Source organism: Malurus melanocephalus, unplaced genomic scaffold, assembly GCF_030028575.1.
Source record: "Malurus melanocephalus ecotype Western Australia unplaced genomic scaffold, MMel_1.1 scaffold_54, whole genome shotgun sequence".
Classification (NCBI taxonomy): domain Eukaryota; kingdom Metazoa; phylum Chordata; class Aves; order Passeriformes; family Maluridae; genus Malurus; species Malurus melanocephalus.
The window spans coordinates 810219-834643 of record NW_026623286.1 but is presented as its reverse complement, the minus strand read 5'-3'; the positions used below and the strand labels follow the sequence as shown (position 1 = coordinate 834643).

General features: G+C 36.3%; 1 protein-coding gene across 2 annotated transcripts in view; it reads right to left on the bottom strand.

Annotated features, from left to right (window-relative positions):
• VPS13A (vacuolar protein sorting 13 homolog A) overlaps window positions 1-22503 on the bottom strand; it is a 102351-nt gene extending 79848 nt beyond the window's left edge. For both annotated transcript variants that reach the window (XM_057365558.1, XM_057365559.1), the window contains exons 1-17: window positions 22352-22503; window positions 14048-14091; window positions 13510-13552; window positions 12599-12694; window positions 12214-12315; window positions 11616-11725; window positions 11292-11351; window positions 10227-10286; window positions 9936-10016; window positions 9465-9522; window positions 7446-7573; window positions 7126-7232; window positions 6280-6451; window positions 5857-5919; window positions 2013-2148; window positions 1354-1448; window positions 438-580 (exon numbers count right to left, since the gene is read on the bottom strand). In XM_057365558.1, the coding sequence (XP_057221541.1) occupies window positions 438-580; window positions 1354-1448; window positions 2013-2148; window positions 5857-5919; window positions 6280-6451; window positions 7126-7232; window positions 7446-7573; window positions 9465-9522; window positions 9936-10016; window positions 10227-10286; window positions 11292-11351; window positions 11616-11725; window positions 12214-12315; window positions 12599-12694; window positions 13510-13552; window positions 14048-14091; window positions 22352-22451 (1598 nt within the window). In that variant the 5' untranslated portion in view covers window positions 22452-22503. The remainder of the gene's footprint in view (window positions 1-437; window positions 581-1353; window positions 1449-2012; window positions 2149-5856; window positions 5920-6279; window positions 6452-7125; window positions 7233-7445; window positions 7574-9464; window positions 9523-9935; window positions 10017-10226; window positions 10287-11291; window positions 11352-11615; window positions 11726-12213; window positions 12316-12598; window positions 12695-13509; window positions 13553-14047; window positions 14092-22351) is intronic.
• Between the last annotated feature and the right edge of the window lie 1922 nt (window positions 22504-24425).

Below are 24425 nucleotides of genomic sequence, written 5' to 3'. Positions count from 1 at the left end.
GCACAAAACAAAGGAAAAACCATCAGTTACATCTTTCWTCCACAAATCTAAAAATGAACTGGGAACACAAGAATTTTTCAGTCACGTTAAACACCCATGCAKAAGTGGTTGCAAGATCACCTTGCTCAGGTTAACTTTCAAAAGGAGTAACAATCACCTTTCCAAGCAAGTAACAAGTTAGTTTGCACTAAACAATGCACATAACATGGCAAACTGAAAAAAGGAGTATATCTGCTTTATCACAAAAAAGCTCTGAAGACAAAGAGAACTTAATCACGGAAAGCGTATCCATGATTCATCCATCAGTTGCAGAATGATTCCACTCTAAAACTGCACAAAGAATGACCCCTTACATACCATAACAGAGGCTTAAAATGCCAATGAGTCATCATAATCGTTTCATGAGGAGCAAAACCAGTTTGATAGAGAAAGCTCACCTTATTGCTTGTGCACCTGGTCGTTGGGTAAATACTGTACTCAAGTCAGTTAATGCAAATTCTACCAGCTTAGGAGCTTGCTTGTATTCTCTTATTGATATAGACATGCTCAATAACTTCACTGAGAATTTCATGGCTTCATACTAGATATGCCACAAAAACAACAAAACAGGAGTAAAAAATACATTRATGTGCACCTTGATACAGTTTATGAAGAGCTGAAAGTTAAAAATAACTGTTTGAAACYACTGTTTGCATGCATGAATAGTTTGTATCATAACTGGTGTAAAAGTCTGCGCAGAGGCGGGGTTACAGTAAAGAGTAGAACATCCTTAGAAACTTGTTTTCTGATAAAAACCCTCTGACGCAGAGCTAGAAAGCAGTTCATYGTATCATCCTTGCTATCTCACGCTAAGATGACTTAGTGTCATCTCTCCCCCATCACAATCCTTGAATTACCCCTGTCTTTATATAATCACTTATTCTACTCATCTACTATGGCTCATACTTTGGATTCCAGTGTATTTTCTGATCCCTTATTAAGATTCCTTAGCTCATTTTCTTGAAATGTTTCTGAACATTGTAASATAATACATGAATATACTTCAATATTTTATAGTCATATTTAAACCACAATACACTACATCTATGATTTTGTTCTGCTTAGAACAACTGCAATTTAATTCTTARCTATTTCTGAATATCCAGAGTAAGCTTTGTAACTAATGTCTTGAAACTGCATCTCTGGATGCTCTGTTCTGCAGAAAACCAGCATGCTGTAACTTTATTTAAAAGTATCAGAACAAATACAGGCAGAGCTTCAAGTAATTTAAAAGTGATTTCCTATCATCTTCAGATTTTTATTAGCTGATAAAGCTACCAACYGTTTGGTATAATATAGCCAGTTATGACTTACTGATTTTGGAAGGGTTGGATCCACAGCTGTTTCACTATATCCAATTGCTGCATAAAGTTTAGCCTTCTCTTCCTTTGTCATCAGCTCTTCAAGACCTGTCACATTTCAAGAAGTTAATTAAACTCAGTATAGTTATCGGAAAAATGAAAATACTCCTACTTTCACTTACTTACACTTTCCAGAGCTCAGTAGCTCTATAACATACAGTAGATACTGTCAGCATTGTCCTCAATTAGTAGAACCAAATACCCTGGAGTTTAAAGCCAAGTCCTGAGAATCCAAAACATGCTTTAAAATGCTCTTACACTTTTCCTCTGACCTATTCTATTTCCTAGCTTGCTGATTTACTTTCCATATCCCATAACCTTTACTAGATGCTCCATACTTAAGAAAATAAACATACATTGCATGAAATGGACGAATTTTAAAATGAATAGAAGTAAAATTGTTTACATTCCATTAACATCTGCTACACTGAAGACAGTTCAGAAGAAATTGTACAATTGTACAACCTCTGTTACATGCAATGAATGGTTTCAACAACAAAAGAATRGGCTAAGAGAAAATGTAATATAAACAGCAATAATTAGATAACGAAATTCCATTGCAGGGGCTTAGGACTCTTAATACGTTTCTAGTAACAAAAAAAATGATCATACTTGAACCCTTGACTTCTTGTTTTTGTTCATTCTTTTTTTCACCTGACCAGCTCCACATCCAGCTAAACCAGCCACCAGAATTTTCATCATCTTGTTTTACTCCTGGTCTGTAGATTTTCAATCCAGCCTTAGTTGCCTTAAATTTAAAAAAAATATTAAGGTAAGTAATTTTCTTCAAGTTTCCTTATTTATTTTCCTAAGAAAAATATAGACATAGCACAGCTCTAATACAAAAGAACATCATTAGACTATCATTTAAAGGGCAAAATGTTATTTTTTAGTTTCCCTTCTTGTCACTTCTTCACTACACAATGCATTGTTGGACTAATTCTATTTTACATAATAACAACAGCCTTTACCAAAAAAAGAGCATGTAAAAGGTCAATAAATATTTCTTTACACAGCAGAGTTTCTCTCTAGCTTTCACCATAAATAAACCCTCAACATCATACAGTATTATAGCCGTTAAAGCCATTACTACAATAACGTTATAAAGTATAATTTAAAATGTGTGTAAGCAATTAAATAGCCATCACAGACCAAATTTTACATTAGCCCTATATTTTTCATTTCAAGATGGATAGCCAAAGCAATTAAAAAAATATATTTACTCTTGTAATACAGTATTTAAGAAAAATAAAAACTATTCCCAGATCTGATACATATAGTTAGAATAGAAAGGAAGCCCTCTCYTCATCCACATTCATTATTTCCACAACTAGAGAAATACATTAAATGTCATACAACATGCCCTATCTGATGTCAGTAATTCCAATACTAGGTCCTCACAGAAAGTGTAGACTACATCCAAAACTGAACACTGAAAGTTTGTCATGGGGATGGCAAACAARTATCAAATGATCTAAGAGACAGAGTGGTTCTCAAAACTGTAGTAGTCYGCACAAACTAACTTTGTTTGTGACTAATACTATTCAAAAATATATAAATAGCTGCAAATAAACCCTAAATGTAAAGATACTCGAGTGAAAGTGAGACAGGGATCCCTTCTCAGCATTCAAAACCCCGTGATCTCTAGAACACAATTATTGGAAACAGCTGAACTATAAATAAGTACTGTGTAGGGACTTGTCACACCCATACACTTACCAGCCAAAGGATGGCAGGACTCACCACAAAAACATAAAGGCTTCTGATATACTATTGATTCAYCTCAGAGCTTCAAAAAGATTAAACAAAGTCCCCAAAAGAGCTATTTATAAAGGTTACCATGTCATCAAGCAGATGTTACAAAGTGAATGGCCCAAAGAAAAAACAAACAGGCCTTAGCTGAAAGGACAGGTTTCTGGGATACTATGAAATTGCAGGTTTCTGGGATATTGAGGGTTTGGTGCTGAAGGGCGACTGCCATGGGGAATAAAGCTATGATTCTTAACATGTCTGAGGCAGAAACCAGCTCCAGAGTCCAAGGTAAGAAAGACTGCAGAGAGAAGCATGTGCAATTGCACTTCTGCAAAGATGCAGGAAAAAAATGCAGTATGGGAGCAACAAAAATTTGCTGAAGAATCCTCTTGACCTTTCCCTGTCCTCCATTTACAATGATTTAGTAATCAAAGCCATCTAGACTTAAAGCAAAGTAAACTGTTTTGATACCTGAAAGATAGGTGTAGCAAGGTAGGGGTTAGTCGYTTCTCTCAAGTAACAAGCAACTGAACATTCAGAAACAGCCTCAAGTTGTGCCAGGATACATTCATATTAGCTATTAGGAAAAGTTTCTTCACTGAAAGATTTGCCAGGTAAAGGAACAGGCTGCCCAGAGATGTGGTTGAGAAACCATCCCTCAAGGAATTTAAAAGGCTTGTAGATGTGGTGCTCTGGAACATGGTTTACTGGCAGACTTTGCAACGTTAACAGTTGAACTTGATGATATGCCAGATATTTTCCAACCTGGATGATTCCATTACTCCACCCTGTATTCTCACTTAGGTAAATCCTATATGGGCTTCCCTGGACTGAAAGAACATTTCTCAAGCTGACACAGAGAACTGATACTTAGCACACAAAAGACAGTATTYGGTACTTAGGGCGCTAGTGTTAAAGAAGCAGAAGGGGTCTGAGGATTGGAATATAAAGTTCTAGTTACAAAGCTGCCAGAAAATCAGCACTGGAATCACAAATGTGACCTCTGAAGAGCTTGATTTCAAGGTCTAGATAAAAGCATGCTCTTGAAATTCAACCCTTAGGTATATTTTTAAGAAACAGAAAAGCTTCACAAACAGCAGGACATTTGCCTGGCTTTACTCAACCCATGGCTAATGGGTGCTCCTTTAAATACCTAGCAGACTTAAAGCTGTCAGGACACCAAACTAGTAGTAGATTTGTCTCTTTAGAGTCCTTTGAATCCTTTTTCAGAGGTATGTCCTAATAACAACAACACAGATAGATTCTGACAGATAGATGGAGATAGAACACAATTTAAAACCACTGTGACCTGATTTTCAATACTTAGAAATATATTCAGATAATCAGCTAGCACATCTTTAAAGATGCACTTCCAACGGTTTTCAAATGCAAGGCTTAAAGCCCAAACAACTGAAAATTCATTTCCTTGCAACCTACTTCTAAGCGTTATAGAAATGTATTTTAAAATTCAGAATTTGAAGGTTGTCAGGAATGYAATATGACATAATACTTTGGAAGCACCATAATCATAGTGGGGAAAAGAGGAATAAAACTAGATAGGAAATACTTCAGGATTTCCTTACAAAAAGTTGGATGAAAAAGATAAAACTGAGTGAAACTATAAACTACAAGACAAGAATATTCCAAATTTAAATGAGAATTAAACCAAAATCAAACCTTCCCCCACATCTCCAACAGCACTACAATTCTGCCAAACAACTGAAGGGGAATGGTCATGAATATTCCTTCTTGTTCTATTAAAAGTCTGGAMAATGCTAACAAAAGGATTCAAATGTAGGCATACACACAAATAGAAGAAAAAATCCCATTTACAGACTCCTCTTCAGAGTTTTGGGTTAGAAGCACAATACCTGAGATTGCAGCATTGCACTTATACCATACTTAACATACTTCACACACCCAAAAAAAATCAAATTGTTTCCAAGCACTACCATAAGCAGTAATTGACATTTATGGAGTTAAATTATTAATTACTGCATTCTTTCAGATTGCAAACTTCTTATTTTGCCTACTTTTAGGTGCCTTGATTATTAATGGAGAAAGATCAAAGATTTCAGAAAAGCTATAAATATTTCACTTCCATGTCCTAGAAAGATGCTCAGACACTACAGGGAAAACTAAGCAGTATGTTAACTTAGGAAAACCAAGGCTAACAAATTACGTGTAACTACTCAAGGCACATCATSATGCATACTTGCAATTACCTACTTAAATGTACTTGCTCTATTAKGAGTAGCATTTGTAAATGGAAACATTGCATCCCTTTTCCAAAGTCAACATACTACAGATGATCAGTCTAAGTGACACAGGAACACAAAGAAATGGAATACACTTATAGTCTAGGCTGTTGTGGGGTCCAGGGACGGACTAAAGTGCTTTGGGTATAATCATTTCCAGTTTTACTTCCTTCATCCTTTRACCATATTTTCTGCAGTAGTTCTTTCCACCAAAAGTAGAAAAGAATTCATCCCAGATCAGTCATTCTGAAGAAGCAGTATACATTTATTTMATTTTTGTTGAATTACAAGCTGAAACTAACTATGCCTTATAATAAAAAACCACGAAGAAGGAAAATTGAAGACTGTATGATACACAATTCAATCACCATAGCTAAAAGCCATCTGCCTAAAATCTCCATAATCTCGTGTTTCAGTTATTCRTAGACTTATTTAAACAATTTTACCTCTACTTCTGCTTGTTGCCTTGCTAGAGTAATGTTAAAAATATCCAAGGTCTTTTCGAATTCCTAGAAGAGAGGTGAGAAATTACTTTTTGACAATTTGACTATTACTAAATTCCACAGCTCAGTTTTATAGGAAATGACAGTAAGCCGTTCAATTTATGCAATCCAAGTTAATTGCTCAATTTGAAAACTTAAACCTGGAAAAGAAAAGCACATCAGTTTAAGTCTTTTCTTGCAGTTTCTAATTAAAAAACTTTATATATTAGTTAATACTAGTCACAGAGAAAGGGAGTGATAAAGTTACAGGTATGGCCAATAAAAATTTTATTTTAACTTAGAACTGGCTTAGAGAYCTTTAAACATTTAAGTTTGCACAAGTATCCAGATGAACAATATTTATGCCTTTAACAGAAAATTACTAACCTCCAACAATTTTAAGATTTCTTCACTAGGTTTTTTTGATGTTATCTTTGTTTTATACATCTCTTTATAGTTCTTTACTTGCTTCCTATGATGCGAAATATGTTCCCATGACCACATTTGAAGCTTAGGTTGAACATTTACTTCAAGGATGCCATAAATAACATATTTCCACCTAAAAGCAAAGACAAACATATAGCTTAACTTTTTTTTTTGGTACATTGAAAAGATTTCAAAGGCTTTGCAAACTCTCACTAAATACAACTTCAAGTTGCAAAGAGTGAAATCCCATGTCTAATACTGCACTTCTGATCAGCAGAGAAATCTAAGAATTTTACATTTTTTCCCCACACAAAGTTAACAGGTTGCTGTTTCTTAAAATTCAACGGTAAGTGTGTATGAAAAGTACCCACAAATCTATGCATGTGTGAGAAYAACAAAAACATACTTGTAAGGAATTTTCTGCAAAGAAATCAAATCTTTGCCTTTTGTTTAGAAAAGGTTTGCCTCTAATTAGATAATAGCTATGTTCTTGTAACACTATCTGAAGTATAACAGGGGGCCTTCATTAAAACAAAGTTAGAGTATGAAAATACTATCAGACTTAAGTTCCTGATAATGCTTTTTAGGACACCAATCACAGGTTTTCAAATATTGTGTCCTCAGCTTTGGTTTGAGGTCCTCATCAAGTTCTTCTAATATTTACTTAAGAATAATTAACAAAGACAAAAGAGAAGACTCACTTGCAGAAGGAAATCAGTTCTAACCTCCATAAGTAAGAAGCAATTCCTTGGTAATTATTWCAAATTAATAACTAACAAATTATTTTCAAAGTCTGAAGTTGCCTACCATGTCTTGGCATTGTTGTGCACTGGAACATCAGGTCGATACTTCCTATACGGCAGATTTCGAGTCATCATATCAACAGACTCAAGGAGCTCCATAACACTGAAGTACTAAGCAAAAAAATTAAAACTGCGCATTATTATCTTTCTGAGAACAACATGTACCAAGCTTCTATTTGAAGAGGAAATCAGTGACAAASAAAAACAAGACTAAAAAGTTAATAGATTCTACATACTCACTATAAAATTTCAGACTGCCCTTCTTATTCTTGCAAATTAACATTTTTACCACATTACATATAATTACAGAAATATAGCWTGTACCTGTGGCTTGTTGAGTTCAACGGTTATACCCTGTAAATTTACATCCAAATCCATTTTCGGCGATGAAAAGTCAGTATCAGATCGAGGATTCATAAGGAGTTTGGCTTTAGCTGAAATTGGGCGGAATACTAAAAAACACAATTTGATACAAAGAGCAATTAAATTAAGACTGTAATCAATTATACATTTAAATTATGCCAGATTTTCAGTTTTAAAATGCTAGACTTGAAAAACACAAACTCCATCAACACAGCTAAAAATAGAATATAACCTATACTCAATTTTCAGTTTTACTCTGAAAACATTTATCAAACAAATTTTTTCAAAACACCATCACGAATTTTCCTTTATGCTGCTTTACATACAGCTGTTTCAAAAAATAGTTTGCATTTGTAACAAATATAAATTTTTTGGCTATGATATACTTATAGTACAAGACAGTTTCAAATATAGCATTTATTTCACCATAGGAACTTTATAATGTTTTTTTGTTAGAGATGCTTTTCTGTTTGATAAATTACACTCACAATAGCAGYTAAAACCAAACATTCCATATTTCTAAATCCAAGCCCAAATAAGCATGGAAAAAAAATCAATATGGATTTTACATAAAAGTGGGGTACAACACAAGAAAAAACATTCAGTGCAGAAATGTTTTATYGATTCCATAATTTGGCAGTATCAGGCATTTGAAGCCATGTTTATTCAATAACTTCACCTGTTTCAGCAATTCACCCAACAATGAGAATATATTTTATTATTTGAATTTGTGTAAACCATATTTTTATCAAATAGAATTTCTTTCATCTCAGAAGAAATACTTATATATTATCTATATACAAAACATTCCAAATTCTCTGAAAGATTCATACAAGTGGAAACATGCATTTTTGCATGACAAAACCATTTAATGTTTAGCTCCACCTGTATATGGTAGCATTTCTCCCTGYATTTAGCTTCCTAGACCTCATTCTTTTATGGTTCTTATACATAATGTCTGTATTTAYATCAAGTGATAGAATTAGACTTCATGTTTATTACCTTCCTATCAAAGTCTCAATCTTAAAGACTTGCCCTAAAAGGGACCATATTTTCATTYACCCCAAACACCAGTATCTCTGATGGCAGTGCTGGATTTAAGGAGTGTAAATCCTGAATCCTAAACTTTACATACAATTATTTTGAACTTACTGCTTAAGGACTTAAACAACTTACGATGTTCAACACTTGTTTGCTTGCAAAAAGACTCAAAGTCAGTAACTAAAAAAGATAGATATGAAATCAGGAAAAACTACTAGATAGTTCTCTGTCAGTCAAAACAGAGATTCATTAAGGGGAAGGTGGCAATATAAAACTGACAGTACCCTTTTTAACCCTGGCTGTAGTGAACTGAAGTCTTTCCTGCTGAAGAACTAAGCACTTCAAAGACCATTCTGCCTTATGAACAGTTTCTGAACAATCACACAGATGTACATAATAAACACAAACCATGTATTTTCTATACAATGAAAAGTAAACTATCACCATGTTTGAGTGATGCAAATATGACTTTCAGACTTAAGTAAGCAATACTCAAAGCAATATAACTTGCAATATTCCAACACTAAAAGAAAGAAGAAAATAAAAATGTTAATGTTTCAAAGTTACGTGATTACTGTTTCCACCTCTCATGAAAAAGGATACTTTGCATAAAGCTAGTGACCTCAAAAACATATTTAAACTAATCTGAATTCATAAAATTTACATGGTGCGTGTTATTGCTAAACTTCTTAAAGGAATTAATCAATGGACGTTAACAATGAGGATGTATGTATGACATTCCATTAGAATGATGCATGTCTCAACTCATTTTTAYCAAGGGTTTTTTAAGGCTACCTACACAACACAGTATTCACTGTCAGACACTCACAGGACTAAACTGCACTCCTTAGTAAGATGTTTGAGTAACTCATATGTAACCATATGAGATGCACTAAAAATTAGAATTATGAACGTATATTACAAGTAAGYAACACTTACCAAAATCATAACCCTCTGGAATCACATTGTGGCTGGCAACTCCATGTTTTAAGTTAACCTACACACACAATGGAGTTAAAAGAAAGTTGCATTTCTACTTCCAGATGAAGTTTTAAAGTACAAAATGTTACCATTTTAAAACAGTTCTCAGATAACCCCTCTGATCCAAAGTAAAATTCAAAATACTCATCTATATTTTAAACAGAAATGACATGTCTAYTTTTAGCTAATACCTATTCTGTAAATTTTGTTACTGGCAAAAGACTGTTCTTTTAACTTGCTCAGAAGGGTATTATACTTCCATCACATAAAAGCCTTAACATGGGTTTTTTTTTTCCCTAAAAACACTTTTAGTTACAAACAATTCCCCAGGACATTGATATGAACAGAAGCCAAAGTGAATGTGAAGCATATTCTCTGCTTCCCAGTTTCAACTAGAATGGTATATATRCTATCTCATGTTTTACTTACCAATGATTCATCAAAACCACCACGGTAGAACATCTCTGATTTCACATTCCAATAAGCAAAAAGGTTATCCAATCGCACAAGCTGAAAATACAACAGAGCATACGCATTAATTTCTACAAATTTTAGATTAACAATTTGGATTTCACAGGTTTTTATTCTGGATGAATAAAAATATTCAGAATGTTACTTTTATTTTAGAGCTGATACAGTTACATGTTTTCTTGATGTTACTTTCTGTGGAAGAAACTCTAATGCAGCTTTTCATTTTTTTCTCTAGCACAGTTTTAGTACCTTGTGGAACAACTTGGCAGTTTCATCATGTAAACATGGATTCCAATTTTTATCCGAGGTCTGAAATGAAAATTAAACAAGTTTACTGCAGTACCTATAATTCACAATGTGTTATAACTGAAACAAATGACAAAAAAAAAAGGAACATTATCGTAATTAAATACCATGGAAAATAATGGACCAGGATCTTTTGATTTAAGATGATTAATCCCTTATTTTAAGTGAAAAATTGATAAGGCTACTTCCCCCAAAAAATATGTATGTGTACGTATACTGATTAGTAGGCTGTACACAAGAACAAAAGATACAATAAATTCTGTTTTTCAGTATTGGAAATGTTTTCCTTTACACCAATATTRTTTTTAGGCAGGCTCTCTGGACAGAGATGAATAAAGAAGGATTGAATTTTTTTTATAATTCTGGAATCAATTAATTTAGTTTGAGCCTAAAGATCCTTCAAGGTGCTAGGAGCAAGCACTCATGAGACTATCATTTCATTCATGAAAGTAATATTTACTTAGACATATTTTCTTCAATACTAGCAGTTACAYAGCAAAAACAACAGAACAACTCAGCACAATCAGCATATTGCTGCTACTACACAGTCTTCCAGAAAAGATTTCATAGWCTGTGATAACTACTCTTAATACTTCCAAGTGCAGCTCACAGACCAAAAAAAACCTGATCTTAAGTTTTTTCAAACTTCAGTTKGAAAAAAACATGTCATCCAATTTCTTTTTCTTTCTCCCCCTCCCTGTTATCCAGTAGTTACTTCTTTTGTTGGAGCTCAAGTTAGTTTCAGCACAAAGTGCAGCAGGCAGAATAATAAGAATTTCCTCCTGAAGATCTATTTTAATGCTAACACTTTATCTTTAATGGCACACCCACCAAAGTATTTATGCTGAATTTGATAAACCAAGCAGTTACCACTGTGCACTACTGATGATTATAGGTATACCTTTCTTAAGACAGTATGTTACCAGAAAGCACAACACACAAAACCCCAATTTCACCTACTGGTATACATCAACATACTTTTCAGATAAAAGGTGAAARTAAAATTACCTGCAAACTTAGATTCTGAAGTGAAATCCCAAATGACAAGGGGTTATCCCGATTTGTGATCTAATGAACATAAGACAAAAATATTTATATTTGCATTATATACTCTATATGCATATATTTGGCTAAGAATTTAAGTATCTTTTTGTTTTAGTACAAGCTTTTTTTAGTTTGATTTGTTTTATTTTTTATATATAACACTAGGAAAATTGCACAAYTTCACTAGCATTCTCTCAACATGGAAAGCAACTTGAAGAAATTAGACAAGTTCCTAATTTCATGTTACAGTGCACAACCCCTTASGCTAAGATACACAAAAGTACTTACATCATCTTCATAGCGAACATGGATGTTGGAAATTTTCAGCTGAAGATTTTTGATGACCTGAGTAACTAGCTTTTCTACAAAAGTGTCTTGTTTCTCCTCTTTTACTTTATCTATGTCAAAGGAAAATAATTTAATATTTTGTTTACATTTCAGTATTTTTAAAATTAGACAAAACATTAACATAATAAATGTAGCATGATAAGTGCTTGAATTTTCTATTACATTCTACTCCAGTTGTATAAAAACATACTTGTTTGGTATAATCTACAACATTTATATCCTCAGACTAGAAGATTTCATAGCTTTACTACCTGCTGAATAAAGAATTAGGTAGTTCAAAAGTATGACTTGCACCCATCAATACTCAAGATGGTCAGTACGTATTTCTTGGAAGCATGAGACRCTGAATTTAAAGAAATAATTTGCATGTATCAAAGAACAGATTAAAGAGAAGCTTTAAAAAGTTGCACTGGTGAAATATTCTTTGATGGTGGAAACAAAGTTAAATTGTTTCTTGTTGAAAGAGGAAAGAAAGTGTTGGCCAATATATGATACAAATAACAACAGCATCACATTCTTCAGCTTTTCCGACTCTTACCTCGGTCAGCTATCTTCTGCTTTGCTTCCTCTATCCTCTGCAATTCTCTTTGTCTTGCTTCCAAGAATTGCTTGGCTTCTTTTTCAGCATCATATTTTATGCCTAAACACATAATGTAAAAAGATATAATACCAAAAAACTTACACATTTTATTAAAGATACTGTTTCAAAAGCTGGAATTTCTATGTTTTTATTATAGTTACCTAACAGCAAAAAAATTAGGTGATGAAATGAAAATTACCAAAAGACATCCACTCCATTATCTAATTGTAATTGCTAAGAGTATCTACTAGGAAAAAAACCCATGAAAACAGTATCAACCCATTCCAGATACTTCTGAAATCCCATTCAATCTATGTTCACTTCTTCCKACACATTAACTTACTGGCTGTGGGCACAATAAGCAAATAAACTCCATCAAGGACTGCCTCAACAGGTTGGGTATAAAGGTTTTGCCATGGAATCTGTAGGTTAAGTTGACCTACAAACAGAAAAGGTTGAGGTATAGAGTTAAATAGTTGCCTGAAAAAGAAATACAAAAATAATCCATATTAAGCACAAGACCTCTGAACAATTATTATACTGAACAGAAAAAAAACAGGCAATAGTAGAATACCAAGACTACAGGCTTTCCTTATCCCCTTGAATTACATTCCTTCTTCATTGTCTTCCTCCCTGAAATACCACTGCAGCAGCCTCAGAAACAAGAAAAGCACACAGGCAGCTCATACGTCATCAGTCAACTAAATACTGAACACAGGGATCCTGAGCTTACAGTGTCTCTCCCTTTCTTCACCACAGGGCCAATTTTAATAAAATATTAAATGAATCACAGCAAAATACATTATTCCAGGGYAGATTCCAAGGAAACATAATGGCTTTAGATTTAGTTTACTTTAAGAAATCACTTTTACAAGACAATCAACTGGCAATGAGAAAACTTTTTATCAAAAATAAGGTAGGAGATGAAAGGGCAAGTGAAAGGCAAAAATCAGTTGTGGCATCTTGTTAAATCAAGGAATGAGATCCAGTCCTGCCCAATTGCTCATCTTTGCTGTGCTGGGCTCTTTTATCATTAATATCGCAAGGATTAAACAAGATTCTAGTAACCTCACCTTTATCAAAAGGAGCTTCTTCAAACAGCTTTTTTTTAGAAGAGACAAACTTCAGGGTGCACAAAGAATGCAAATCAATGAACATATGGAAATTAATTGCTTAGGATGACAAAAGTCACTAGCAAGGAAAGGCAGCATRTTTAGAAACTCYTGCATATGGACAGTGTAACTTGTAACTTACCAATATGTCCTGCTTTAACTTTGAATGGCACACCCAACTGACTCTGAAAGAGGTTTAGAAAATTTAAGCTCAGATCAGTAACTTATGAAATATTCCAATGCAAGAAAAGATATTATGATAACTTTAAAAAACTTACCTTTCAACCACTGAGAAAAAATTCAGTATATCAGAAAAGCAAACATTTGATTGCCCATTTAGACTGTTAAGCCATGCTAGGCTAAATACACTCATAAGAACAAAGTCTCTAGATTCACCAGCTATAGAAAAAAAAAAAGGTCTCTCAGTACTGTTTTTGACCTAAACACATTTTTTTAGCAATTGCTGAAAGTTTTCTATAAGAAAAAAAAATACATACACTTTCATACTTAAATTTAATCTCAAATTAATCAAATAATTGATATAGGTCTAGAGAAATAAAACTARTAAGTTTCTACTTAAAAGAAGGTGTACCCTAAAATAAGAATTAAMAAATTCACATAAAATCCAAAACACATTTTACAATCATTTGCAAGTATTATAGCTATTTTCACTATCTTACCAGTGCATTTTCTTTTATTTCCAGATTCTTCAGTGCTACAGCTCCTAAAAGAAACAAGCCAACAAGAAAACTGCAATAAGCAAGGTAGCACTGGTACACACCGTAAGTCCCAAAGTCTGCATCAGTGGGTTACAGAAGCCTAGGAGGGTCTCAAACACCAATCACAGCAGAGGAGCCAAATAAAAATTGTTGGTAAGAACACACCATGAGAAAGAACAGCATGTGGCAGGAAAGGAGGGCCATAGAGATTTAAGCCAGAACTTTTATTGGACAGAGGTCCATGTTCTGGCTCCTGAAGCAGAGCACAAACAGAGGAGTGAGGTCAAGACGCAGTCATGGACTGTCCACCTAAGGTCACTCCAGTATGAAAAGATCAAGACTGCCAGAGACCCCAAGCCCTCTGACCCATTTCCAGGAAAGTCTAGAAGAACAAACTGCACACAGAACACTCATTTGCACAGGAAAAAAAAAACAAGCAACTTAGCTCCACAACAGGGCAATCTTAACTATATAAAGGTACCCACATGAAGCCTGAGCACACTGTGCGCCAGGACCCTCAACACCCCATCAGCTGCATTGACACTGTTGACCTTTCATCCTTTTTGCCTCTGTCCTGCACTTTAATCTCTCTGTCTCTCTCTCTTTGCTTTTATCCTATCTCTTATCCAAAATTTACTACAATGTGTCTAATACAAGGGACTAACTGACAACAATTTCCATGCCAAACGCATAATTTAAATTAAACTTTTAAAGTTTTTACAGATACAGTGACTTTTGTTGTTCGTTTTTGACCTCAAGTATATGCAAATTTCAGGTGCTCCCTTCCCCTTCACAGTGGGACACCACAGAGGTCTGTGACCTGTGGTTATCAAAATTTTTACTGTGGAAGACATCCATAGCCTACACCTCAAATATCCATTGAAGACGATTAGGACTAGACTGTTCACCCATGCTACACAATAATATCTGAAACTGGCTCATGGAGCTTGCATGTCAATGAAAAATAACCTAAGATTACTCAAAATAAAAATGCTGGAAATTACTGTCACATTTTGTAAGGACCCACTTTGAAATCAAAAGTTTGCTTCTTCTTCCTCAACCATCTGTTTCCTATGCATGTAGAAATCTAGCAACATTAAATGTAAGTGAATTTTTAGCCCTCAAAAGATCTTACACTTGCCAGTTTTATATATAGGTTTACCAATATATAAAGAAGTTCACCGGAAGCATTTCAGTAAACTAAATTTTAAGAACAGAAATTCAGTATATCGTGAACAAAGAAAATCTGAATTCCAATATCAATTTTACAACATACTTCACATCAAATACTTGCCACAACAAAGGAATACTCGGACCAGAAAACCCATAACTTTAAAAATATGCACACAGTCCAAAGCAATACCTTCTGCAAAATCTACAAGAATGGAGCTTCTGTGATAATTACTTTCAAATTAGTTGTATAGCATTAACACATGCACATGGAACAGACACCTGATACTGCTGATACAGGGGCATAAATGAGATTCCAGAAACCAGAAGCAGATTAGAGGCCTGGAAAGGAATACAACTTGAGATTGCAAATGAAGATTCAATTGACCCAAAAATGCTTTTCTTTTGGTATGCTTCTTAGAAATAGCAAAACATATGGGTAAACAGGAGCTCCAAGTCCATGTTCTTGCAGTTTTACAGTGTAAATGGCAATAAACAACTGTTCAAAGCACCACCAGTTTTGGAAACTTGGACTCAAATCACAAAACTGCATACACTGTTGGYTCAATTTGTTGAACTGATATGAAAGAGCTGATCAGGTAAACTAATACATCCATCTTGTAGGGCTCACAAAATATGATAACGTTTTTAATGTTTTAATTTCTTCATTGCAAAAATTTATAGTCACTTTCTAGTAGAATTCTGACACACATCTGATACATAATAACATCAGGCTCTCTGGGAAAATACTATGCAGAAGGATTTTTTTTGATAGCTGATGATGCTGCTGTTAAGCCTYAAACTACAGATAGATTGCCAGGAACAACAGAAAAGGAAAGAAAAAAATAAAGGCAAAGAAAGCATTCCCAACAGCACTCTGTAAGTACTCTAGGAATTAGGACTCTGTAGTCCTTTTAAGCAGTAACAAGGTGACAGTTTTATATACCATTGATTCGATTCCATTCTAAATTTATTCCCTGATAAAGCTGACTCTGCAGAGACCGTTTTATCACTAATTAAAAAAAAAAAAAAAAAAAAAAGCATTTGCTTCTTCAAGGTATCATTTATTATAACAGAATTCATGGCAAGTTATTCTAATGGTATCCAGAGCAAAGGTTCAGGCTGTAACCAAGTTACTGGACATGGCACACAATTTCTGCAGGTCAGTTGAGCCATGGTGAAAACATTCACATGGAAATCGTAAGACTACGTGACACATGAAGCAGTTTAACTGGGTTGAGTTTCTTCACTTTCACTGATGGCTGTGTAAACATTCCCTCTCATTTATCAAGGGTCTGACACGCGCCACATTTCCGCAGAGGCACAGTAACTTAAGCTACAATAATTGGCAGCCCTGATGCTTCCGAAAACAAAGTACTGCAAAGTAAATAAAGAAAACCTTAAGTTTTACAAACAATACTTTGTCACGGCAGAACTATTTTTCATTTGACCTCAGCATATCRTAATGGCAGACGATAAACATGGCATCAATAATGTTTCAAGCAAGACAACTTTGAAAACTCTACATTAAATGCTGGGATACGGAAGTGGGGTAAATAATTCTTCACAGGTTTTACTTACGATTKTACATTTTAAAAGTTCAATGTTTTAATTAAGAACCACTAGAAGAAATATACATTAGTAAAACTCCAGGCATCTGAATTCTGGTATAAAATTACTGAAACACATTTACTAAAATGCAGCTGCTTACTTACAAAAACCTTGGTTGAGGGTCTGATCCTGTGAACGGGCTATCAAAGAAGCACTAGGTTTGTCCATTAACATAACCTTTTTCCTGCATTTGAGACGGGCCCAAGAGATTGACTAAACTTTCCTGCAGTGAACAGGAAATATTTCCAAAGCCACCACATTTGTAAAGCTTGCAAGATTTCTCATACTCAAGATTTAAAATGCAGTTAACTGACCATGTCAGTATTCCCTTTTATTACCAAAATCTAGTCTCTAMCACATGCAGCCATTTCCCTTGCAATGAAATGTGGATCTAAGTGCAACTACCCTGAATCCTAACCGTTATGTTGGGGAAAGGAGGCAAAAACTTGAAAGYCCTCACAAACAGAGGCAGGAAAATSAGMGAACAAACCCTTCTTACAGGACATAACACAGATAGTGAATTTGTCTTGGAGCACTGAAAGTAGATTTGAATTGCAAGAATCAGAAAATACATCAAAATTTGATTGTTTAGTTTTATTGATGGTCGGTTGGGGTTTTTTGGYAGGGCTGGCGCTCCTTGTTGAGAGCAACTGGATATTTTGATGACAGAAATGTATCCGATCCATGGTAAAAAATTACTCAACTAAGCAACCTCGGAAACTGTGTATACAAGTAGTCAGAGTTGTATAAATATCTAGRGCTAAACACACAGGCTATAAGCCAAAACAATAATAACAGCCAGAACCTTTAAAAATACCTATAGCAAAGTCTAGAATTTATTTAGACTACATTATAAAGCAAATTCTTAGATTAGCTGATCTATGGACAACGTAAATAATTCAACAAAATCAAACAGTTGTGAAAATTCTAGAATAAACAGGTTTATAGTTTTAATTTTAGAAACTCAAAATAACTTCATAACTTTCAGTGCATGAACCAACATCTACTGCCAAGGATTCTGCTTGCAAAACGGGTTCTAGTAACTATTTCACCAAAGAGCTCTAACTAAAATTTTGTTATGGTTGTAAACAGAAGTTAAAAGGTGAAAAGAAAATTTATCTACATAAAAATCCTACATATTTTGCCTAATTAACAACTCTCTGCTGTCTTATAAATAAAAAGAGGAAGAGGAAGGAAAGCAGATGAGAGAAAGATAAACAATTAGAAAGGGCAAATACCTTAGTCAGTATCTGATCAGTACCTAACATTCTATTCACATATTCTAACAGAATTTCTGCTTTTCTCCAGCACTACTGTCAGCTTGTGAACCCCTCTGATCACTTAATAAAAACAGCTGCMTTTGCTAGTCATTTCCCACTTATGTCTGTGCAGGTAATTATTTCTGTTTAAGCATACCCTCTAGAGACAAGCTGTAAGCCTTTGAGGTATCTGCCAAATACCTCCTCTGTTGACATCTATTGTAAAATAGGTCATGAAAGACAGCAAAAACTACTAGACATTATGTATTCCTCAAGTGAATTCAAATCTCTATAAGGGGGGGGGGGAGGTTGCACCTGCTATACCTAGACAAGGMAAGGTACACAAAAGTAATTGTCTTTTGTTATGGTAATAGTTGTAGCACAAAAAAAAAAAAAAAGTAAGAAGCATTTGTATACTCACAAACAAGCCAATTATCTGCCTATATCATCTTACTAATATAGCTGCCCCAAAAAGAGGCACCAGCTATTCAAATAATAAGTCGTATAAAGTAATTCATGCTTGAGACATTACCTAATAAACAAGTGTGTCATGTCAACCAAGAGCTAAGTTTTTAAAGGGCAGTACAGAGGGTCTGACCAAGAAATTGAGAAGTTATTTATACACAGTCAAAAGAAAATAATAGCATCACAAACCAATAAAACAACTGTGTAGTCTCTCAACACTGTCTGGAAACCTCACTGGCACTTCACTTCTTATCAAAGGTAACTGAATACATCTCACATTGCTGCAACCATCTTTTCAGGCATTTTAAGTCTAACTTTTCCAGGTCTAGAGCATTCAAAAATATCTAACTCACTTATGCACATTTGCTAACACGGCTCATTGAAATGGTATTTCTAAGTGAACATCCAAATAAAAAGAGGTTTAAAAATATTGTCCTCTTGGCATCAGCCATAAAATAGCTTTCTCTGATGGCTGCCTAACCTTTTACCATCTTATCTATTACCTTGCTTCATATTAATGGAGTTCTTATAAAGATGATTTTGTCCTATTACACTCTTTTCTGAGTCTTGGTTTTTCCAATATGGCTTTACATGTTCAAATTACCTTTATAACCTGTGTAGGTTGAGCTACCCTCAACTTTCTGCACTGCTTTTTATATTTCAGGTCATTCAGTTCTTGTCACTCTCAGCCTGAGTATTTTCAAATATCACATCTTTCTTCAATATTGATACAATCTATATTTTTATCCTTCAATCTGAGGGGCTGCTAACAAGAAAAAAAATATTAAAACTTTTCTGTAGTTATTACCATGTTAATATATTTTCTGGAGCAGCATCATCACACAACTTTACTACACAGACTGAATATGGAATAGCTTAAATATGGCATAACAAATGCTCTCATTTATTCAAAACCAAAGTTAAAGTTAATATTGAGTATGCACATTAAAAAGCTCTCATATTTACAGAAGCTGAAATTATGAAACTATGTAAAATTAGGTTTTACACATATATTCAGAGTCTACAAACAGCKCACCTTAATTTAAACAGGCTAGCTACAGAATACCACAAGGACACAATTTGCTCCCTACAGCCTTTTAAAATAAACTGCTTGAGTTTTAAACCACTGAGAGGTGAAAAAGTATATGCCCTTAAAAATCTAACATACATGAGATTATATATATATAAATACATAAACACATATATAACTATAWMTATATATATATATATATATATATATATATATATATACACACACACATGTATATACAGAACTTGTGCAATGATTTATTACAGGGAAAAAACAAACAACTGTCCTTTTTTTCTTTTATTAATGGATTTAGGACAATTTAAGTTCAATAGTACATGATTTCTGTAAAATTTAGCCATCTTATCATGATGCACAAAGACGAAATGGTATGAAAACACATAGCAGCACTAGAAATTATTTCAGAGCCTGCAGACAAGCATTAAAAACTATTAAGTTTACATAAAATATGAAAACAAAAATAGTACCTTTTTTCAATACCTTAGTTACAAAATTTTAGTATTTAGCAAGCTAAAAAAATTATCCATGGACTTCAGGCATACTGTGAGTGCAGGGTCTGCTAATCAATGATGCACTCCATGTAAGTATTCCACTGCTATTACTACTACCAGTAACTGCCTTTTAGATAGCAAAATGCAGTTTCTAGGTTCTTTGAGGTATTTGGAATGAAAGAAATACTGCAACTGCACAGATCATTAAACACAAATCAAGTTGAAGAAAGCATCATGTGGTAGATCAGGAAAAGAAAACTCTACAGGTGATGCTTCACCAATCGTACACAGCAGTTCTGAGCTTTTTAGAAGCAAGACGTACACAGATTCATATATCAGTTTTCACAATACACAAGTCAACAGGCTATGTACAGAAAAAGTAATTTTATTCTAGTACATAGGCATTAGAGAAGTGAAAAATTTAATTTAAGTAAATATGTACTAAAGCCTCTAAAATACGAGAGTTTCTTGTRGAGGAAATAATAAAAAAGAAAATTAAGTTCCATAGACATGATAGAATATGACATCTGAATATCAGAGCTTCATAGTAAAATTAAATCAAGGGGGTTTTTTTTTAGTTTTTTTTTTTAATGAGACAATGTGCATCTGTTAAGACAAYGTGCAATCTGGTAAGAGTTGCTTAATAGGGACATAAGCGGCTATCAGCAACCTAGACAGTTGGAAAAAGAAGCTTTTATCTTTTTGTAATGTATAAACATTGACCAAAACATTCACACAGTGTTCCATATTTTTCATTAAATATTCCGCCTGTCTTCACTGACAGAAAGAAAAATCCACGGTAACTTCAGAACTTCAGTAAACAAATTAAGTCATTAGTTTGACACAGTTTTGCTGAATGGTGAAATTAGTCAAATGTTTTAAAGAAGACTCGCATAATCAGTAAGAGATATGAGAGATTAAGTATTACTGCTATAGATCAAGGAGTACTACTTTCTCTCCAGCAGTTACACGTGCTGTTGCTGCGTTAAAACTCCTTAGAGAGACTGAACTTCACGAAAATCCTACAAAGCCTTGACTAACTGAAGAAAAACTGCAGCACAGATGAAACAAAATAAGGATGTGATGCAAAAAGCTCCAGSAGAAGCTAACAAGATCGGGTTAATGTATGTGAGTGCCTAGGAATGGAATTGCAGGTAGGGAATACATCGAGGATGCTTTACACCGACTAATGTRTGAATGCCTCTGGAAAAAAGCCCTGAACTTCTGCGTTTGCCTTTGCTGATGCTGCTGACACCTCGGATGCACATTCAAAACCGAGCCAGCAGCGGTCACTACACAAGCATCTGTTCATGATCTGTGTCCGGTAGACTTTTGGTGCTGTTTTCTTGTACATACTTTATTAAAGGGACCTCAAGGGAACACATGCAAACAGAACAATTTACTGCCTTCAGAACTGACCTGTTAATTTATTTCTACAGACCACTGCTTATCTCGCCTAGCACAGCTGGGCACTGACTCTGCAAACACTTAAGGCAGTACCTACTTCTGGTGCTTTAAGGCTAAAAAAATCAAATATTCCAGACCTACAGATGACAGCGCCAAGAAACAACCGCGTGTTCCCAGAGAGGCCAGTCACTCCCACGMGCACGAAAACCCTGGCACTAAAACGCCATCAAAACCCCCGGCGTTTATGCACCGTTTATTGCCGAGCATGGAAAAGGATTGTAAACCAGGTCAGTTTCRCATTCCCAGAGCCAGGCCAGGCTCCCGCCTCCAAGCTGCCCGCCCACCGACTCCCAAACTTTCCGCGAGCACCAGAAACACTGCAGCCAGCCAATATCTGTCCAGCTAGGAGACAGCACGGCCGGCTCCACACGGAAAAAGAAAACAGGAGCGGCCGTCCATGCGCCTCCGAGCACTTCGCCCGGTCTCTCTTTCCTCCGTTCCGCAGCTCCTCCCGCTCCGCCGCCGCCCCCCTTGCCGCAGCCGGCTGCTCCGCGGACACCGCCTCCCCAGCCCGCCCGCCTGACCGCCCCCGCGGCTATTTTTAAGCGGCCGGGCAGGTGGAGCGGCGACAAAGCTGTGGAGCGGGCAGGCGGCCCGGCCCGGCCCGGCTCGGCTCGGCACGGCAGCGCCCAGGGACACCGCCCCGTCCTCCTCCCKTGTGCGGGCGGTAGGGCGAGCCAGGCCGGGCAGGAAGGCACGCGGTAGCACCAAGGTGCGCAGGCAGGCGGCTCCCCCGAGCGCGGCAGGCCCGTACCTCCCCAGATGCCCAGCTTCAGCTGGGAGCTGTCCAGATTCACCACGTAGTCGCCAAGGAAACGGTTCAAGACGTCCACGACCAGCGACTCAAACACCATCCTGCCCCCGCCGCCGCCCCGGCAGCAGCGCCGCCGCCCCGGCTCCGGCCGCTCCCCGCCGTTCCGCCCCGCCCCGCCCCGCCCCGCGGCTCGAGGGGCGGCCCCGCACTGCCCCCGCCCCGCTCCGCTCCGCTCCGCCCGGCCCTCCCGGCCCTCCCGGCTGCGGGCGCGGCGAGGGAGGGTGCGGCTTGGCCGAGGCTACGGCAGCCGGCCGGGGCCGTGCGGCTGCTTTTGGTCTGGGCCTTTCTGTGGCAGGGTCGCTCCGTACGCACTGGTTGTGAGGGGAAATGCAAGGGTTTCACGCTGGCTGCCCGCTCTTGTAAAGGTACGAGTTACCACAGAATGGGTGASGTTGGGAGGGATCACAGTGGGTGACCTGGTCCAGTCTCCCTGCTGAAGCCGGCTCATCCCAGGRCACATGGCACAGGATTGCGATCAGATGGTTCTTTAATATCGTCAGTGAGGGAGACCCCACAACCTCTGTGGGTAATCTGTATCAGTGCTCAGTCACTGCACAGTAAAGAAGCTCTTTCTCATGTTCAGGTGGAACTTTCTGTGCGTCACTTTGTGCCCGTTGTCCCTTGTCCTATTGCTCGGCACCACAGAGCAGAGCCTGGATTCGTCTTGACGCCGTACCTTCAGATACTCACGGACGTTTATTAGGTCTCCTCTCAGTCAGTAATTTTCGAGGCTGAACAGGCCCAACTCCCTCAGCTTTCGCTCATAAGAGAGATACTCCAGTCCCTTMATCTACTTTTTTCTCTCCACTACACCCATTAGTTTGTCCAAGAGATTTAAATGTGAGATAGCCATAACAGTTTTTGAATATTTTTCTCCCCCAGGCTAGGCAAATGTAGAAATTGCTGCATCTCTTTAGCTGTTGAAAATGGCAGAGCTATTACTGGGGAATGGCTAAGACTAATCGAATTTATCACTCCAAAGAGCTTGACTCCCAGGCTGTTTTCTGGCTTGGGTGTTAGCTTAACTGGGCTGTGTTTGCCCTGAGTGGCTGTGCTGAGGACCCCTACAGTCACAAGATTTTATAAGGAATCTTCCCAGTCTGACCATTGACAAGATTCCTGAGGGTCGCACTCCCCATGAAAGAAACTTTCACTGGTAAGACCAAAGGCCCTTCACAACATGTGGCTCCACTGAGCAGATGGGTGGCCCRCTGGACTTCCTACACACCTCACCTTCTGCTGAATCTTTGTATTTAATATAAAAAATTAAACCATTTGGGGAATAGGAGTGAGAAAACTGTCAGAGGTAATACACCTTTTCATTCTTTTTTACAGAAACAAAGTAATACTACCACTCCTGACCTTTACTTTCACTATGGTATTTATATGCTTGCTTACCACAAACTGCCACACCAGCAATGCCTTGCATCCACCCAAAATGGAAAATAAAAGAATTTACAAAGAAGTAGCTTGATATAAAGAAATACACTTTTACCGGGGATGATGTTATTCTTTGTTTATTAATACAACGAAGAGGAAAGAGTGATACTGAAGGGTAACAGAAGACAAAAAGTACACTGTCTTATTGAGGCTTAGGTTTCTCTGTAGTTGTTTTGTATTGTTCGGAAAAATTACAGTCTCATCATTTCTAGTTCTCTGATCTAGCTACTTTTTCTATCGAGAAACACTAGTAATACAAAAATAAAAACTGTTTTAGAAAACTAAACTGTTATAGTTTAATTGGACAGCAATGTGGTCCAGAATTGGACCAAAATGTGATCAGCAGCTTGTGCATACCAAATTTAACTCTTCATGCACTAATACACATACATGAGTATATTTATGCAGCAGGCTTTCTCTAAATTTGTTACACAAAACCAGACATATTTCTTATATGCTATCTCTAGAGAAGTATGAAGACAAGGCTTTTTTTTTTATTTATTTTGTGACTCAACCGTGAATCTTCCTATTTAGTTATGGAAAACCTAGATGTAGAACCCACTTATATCTGTTC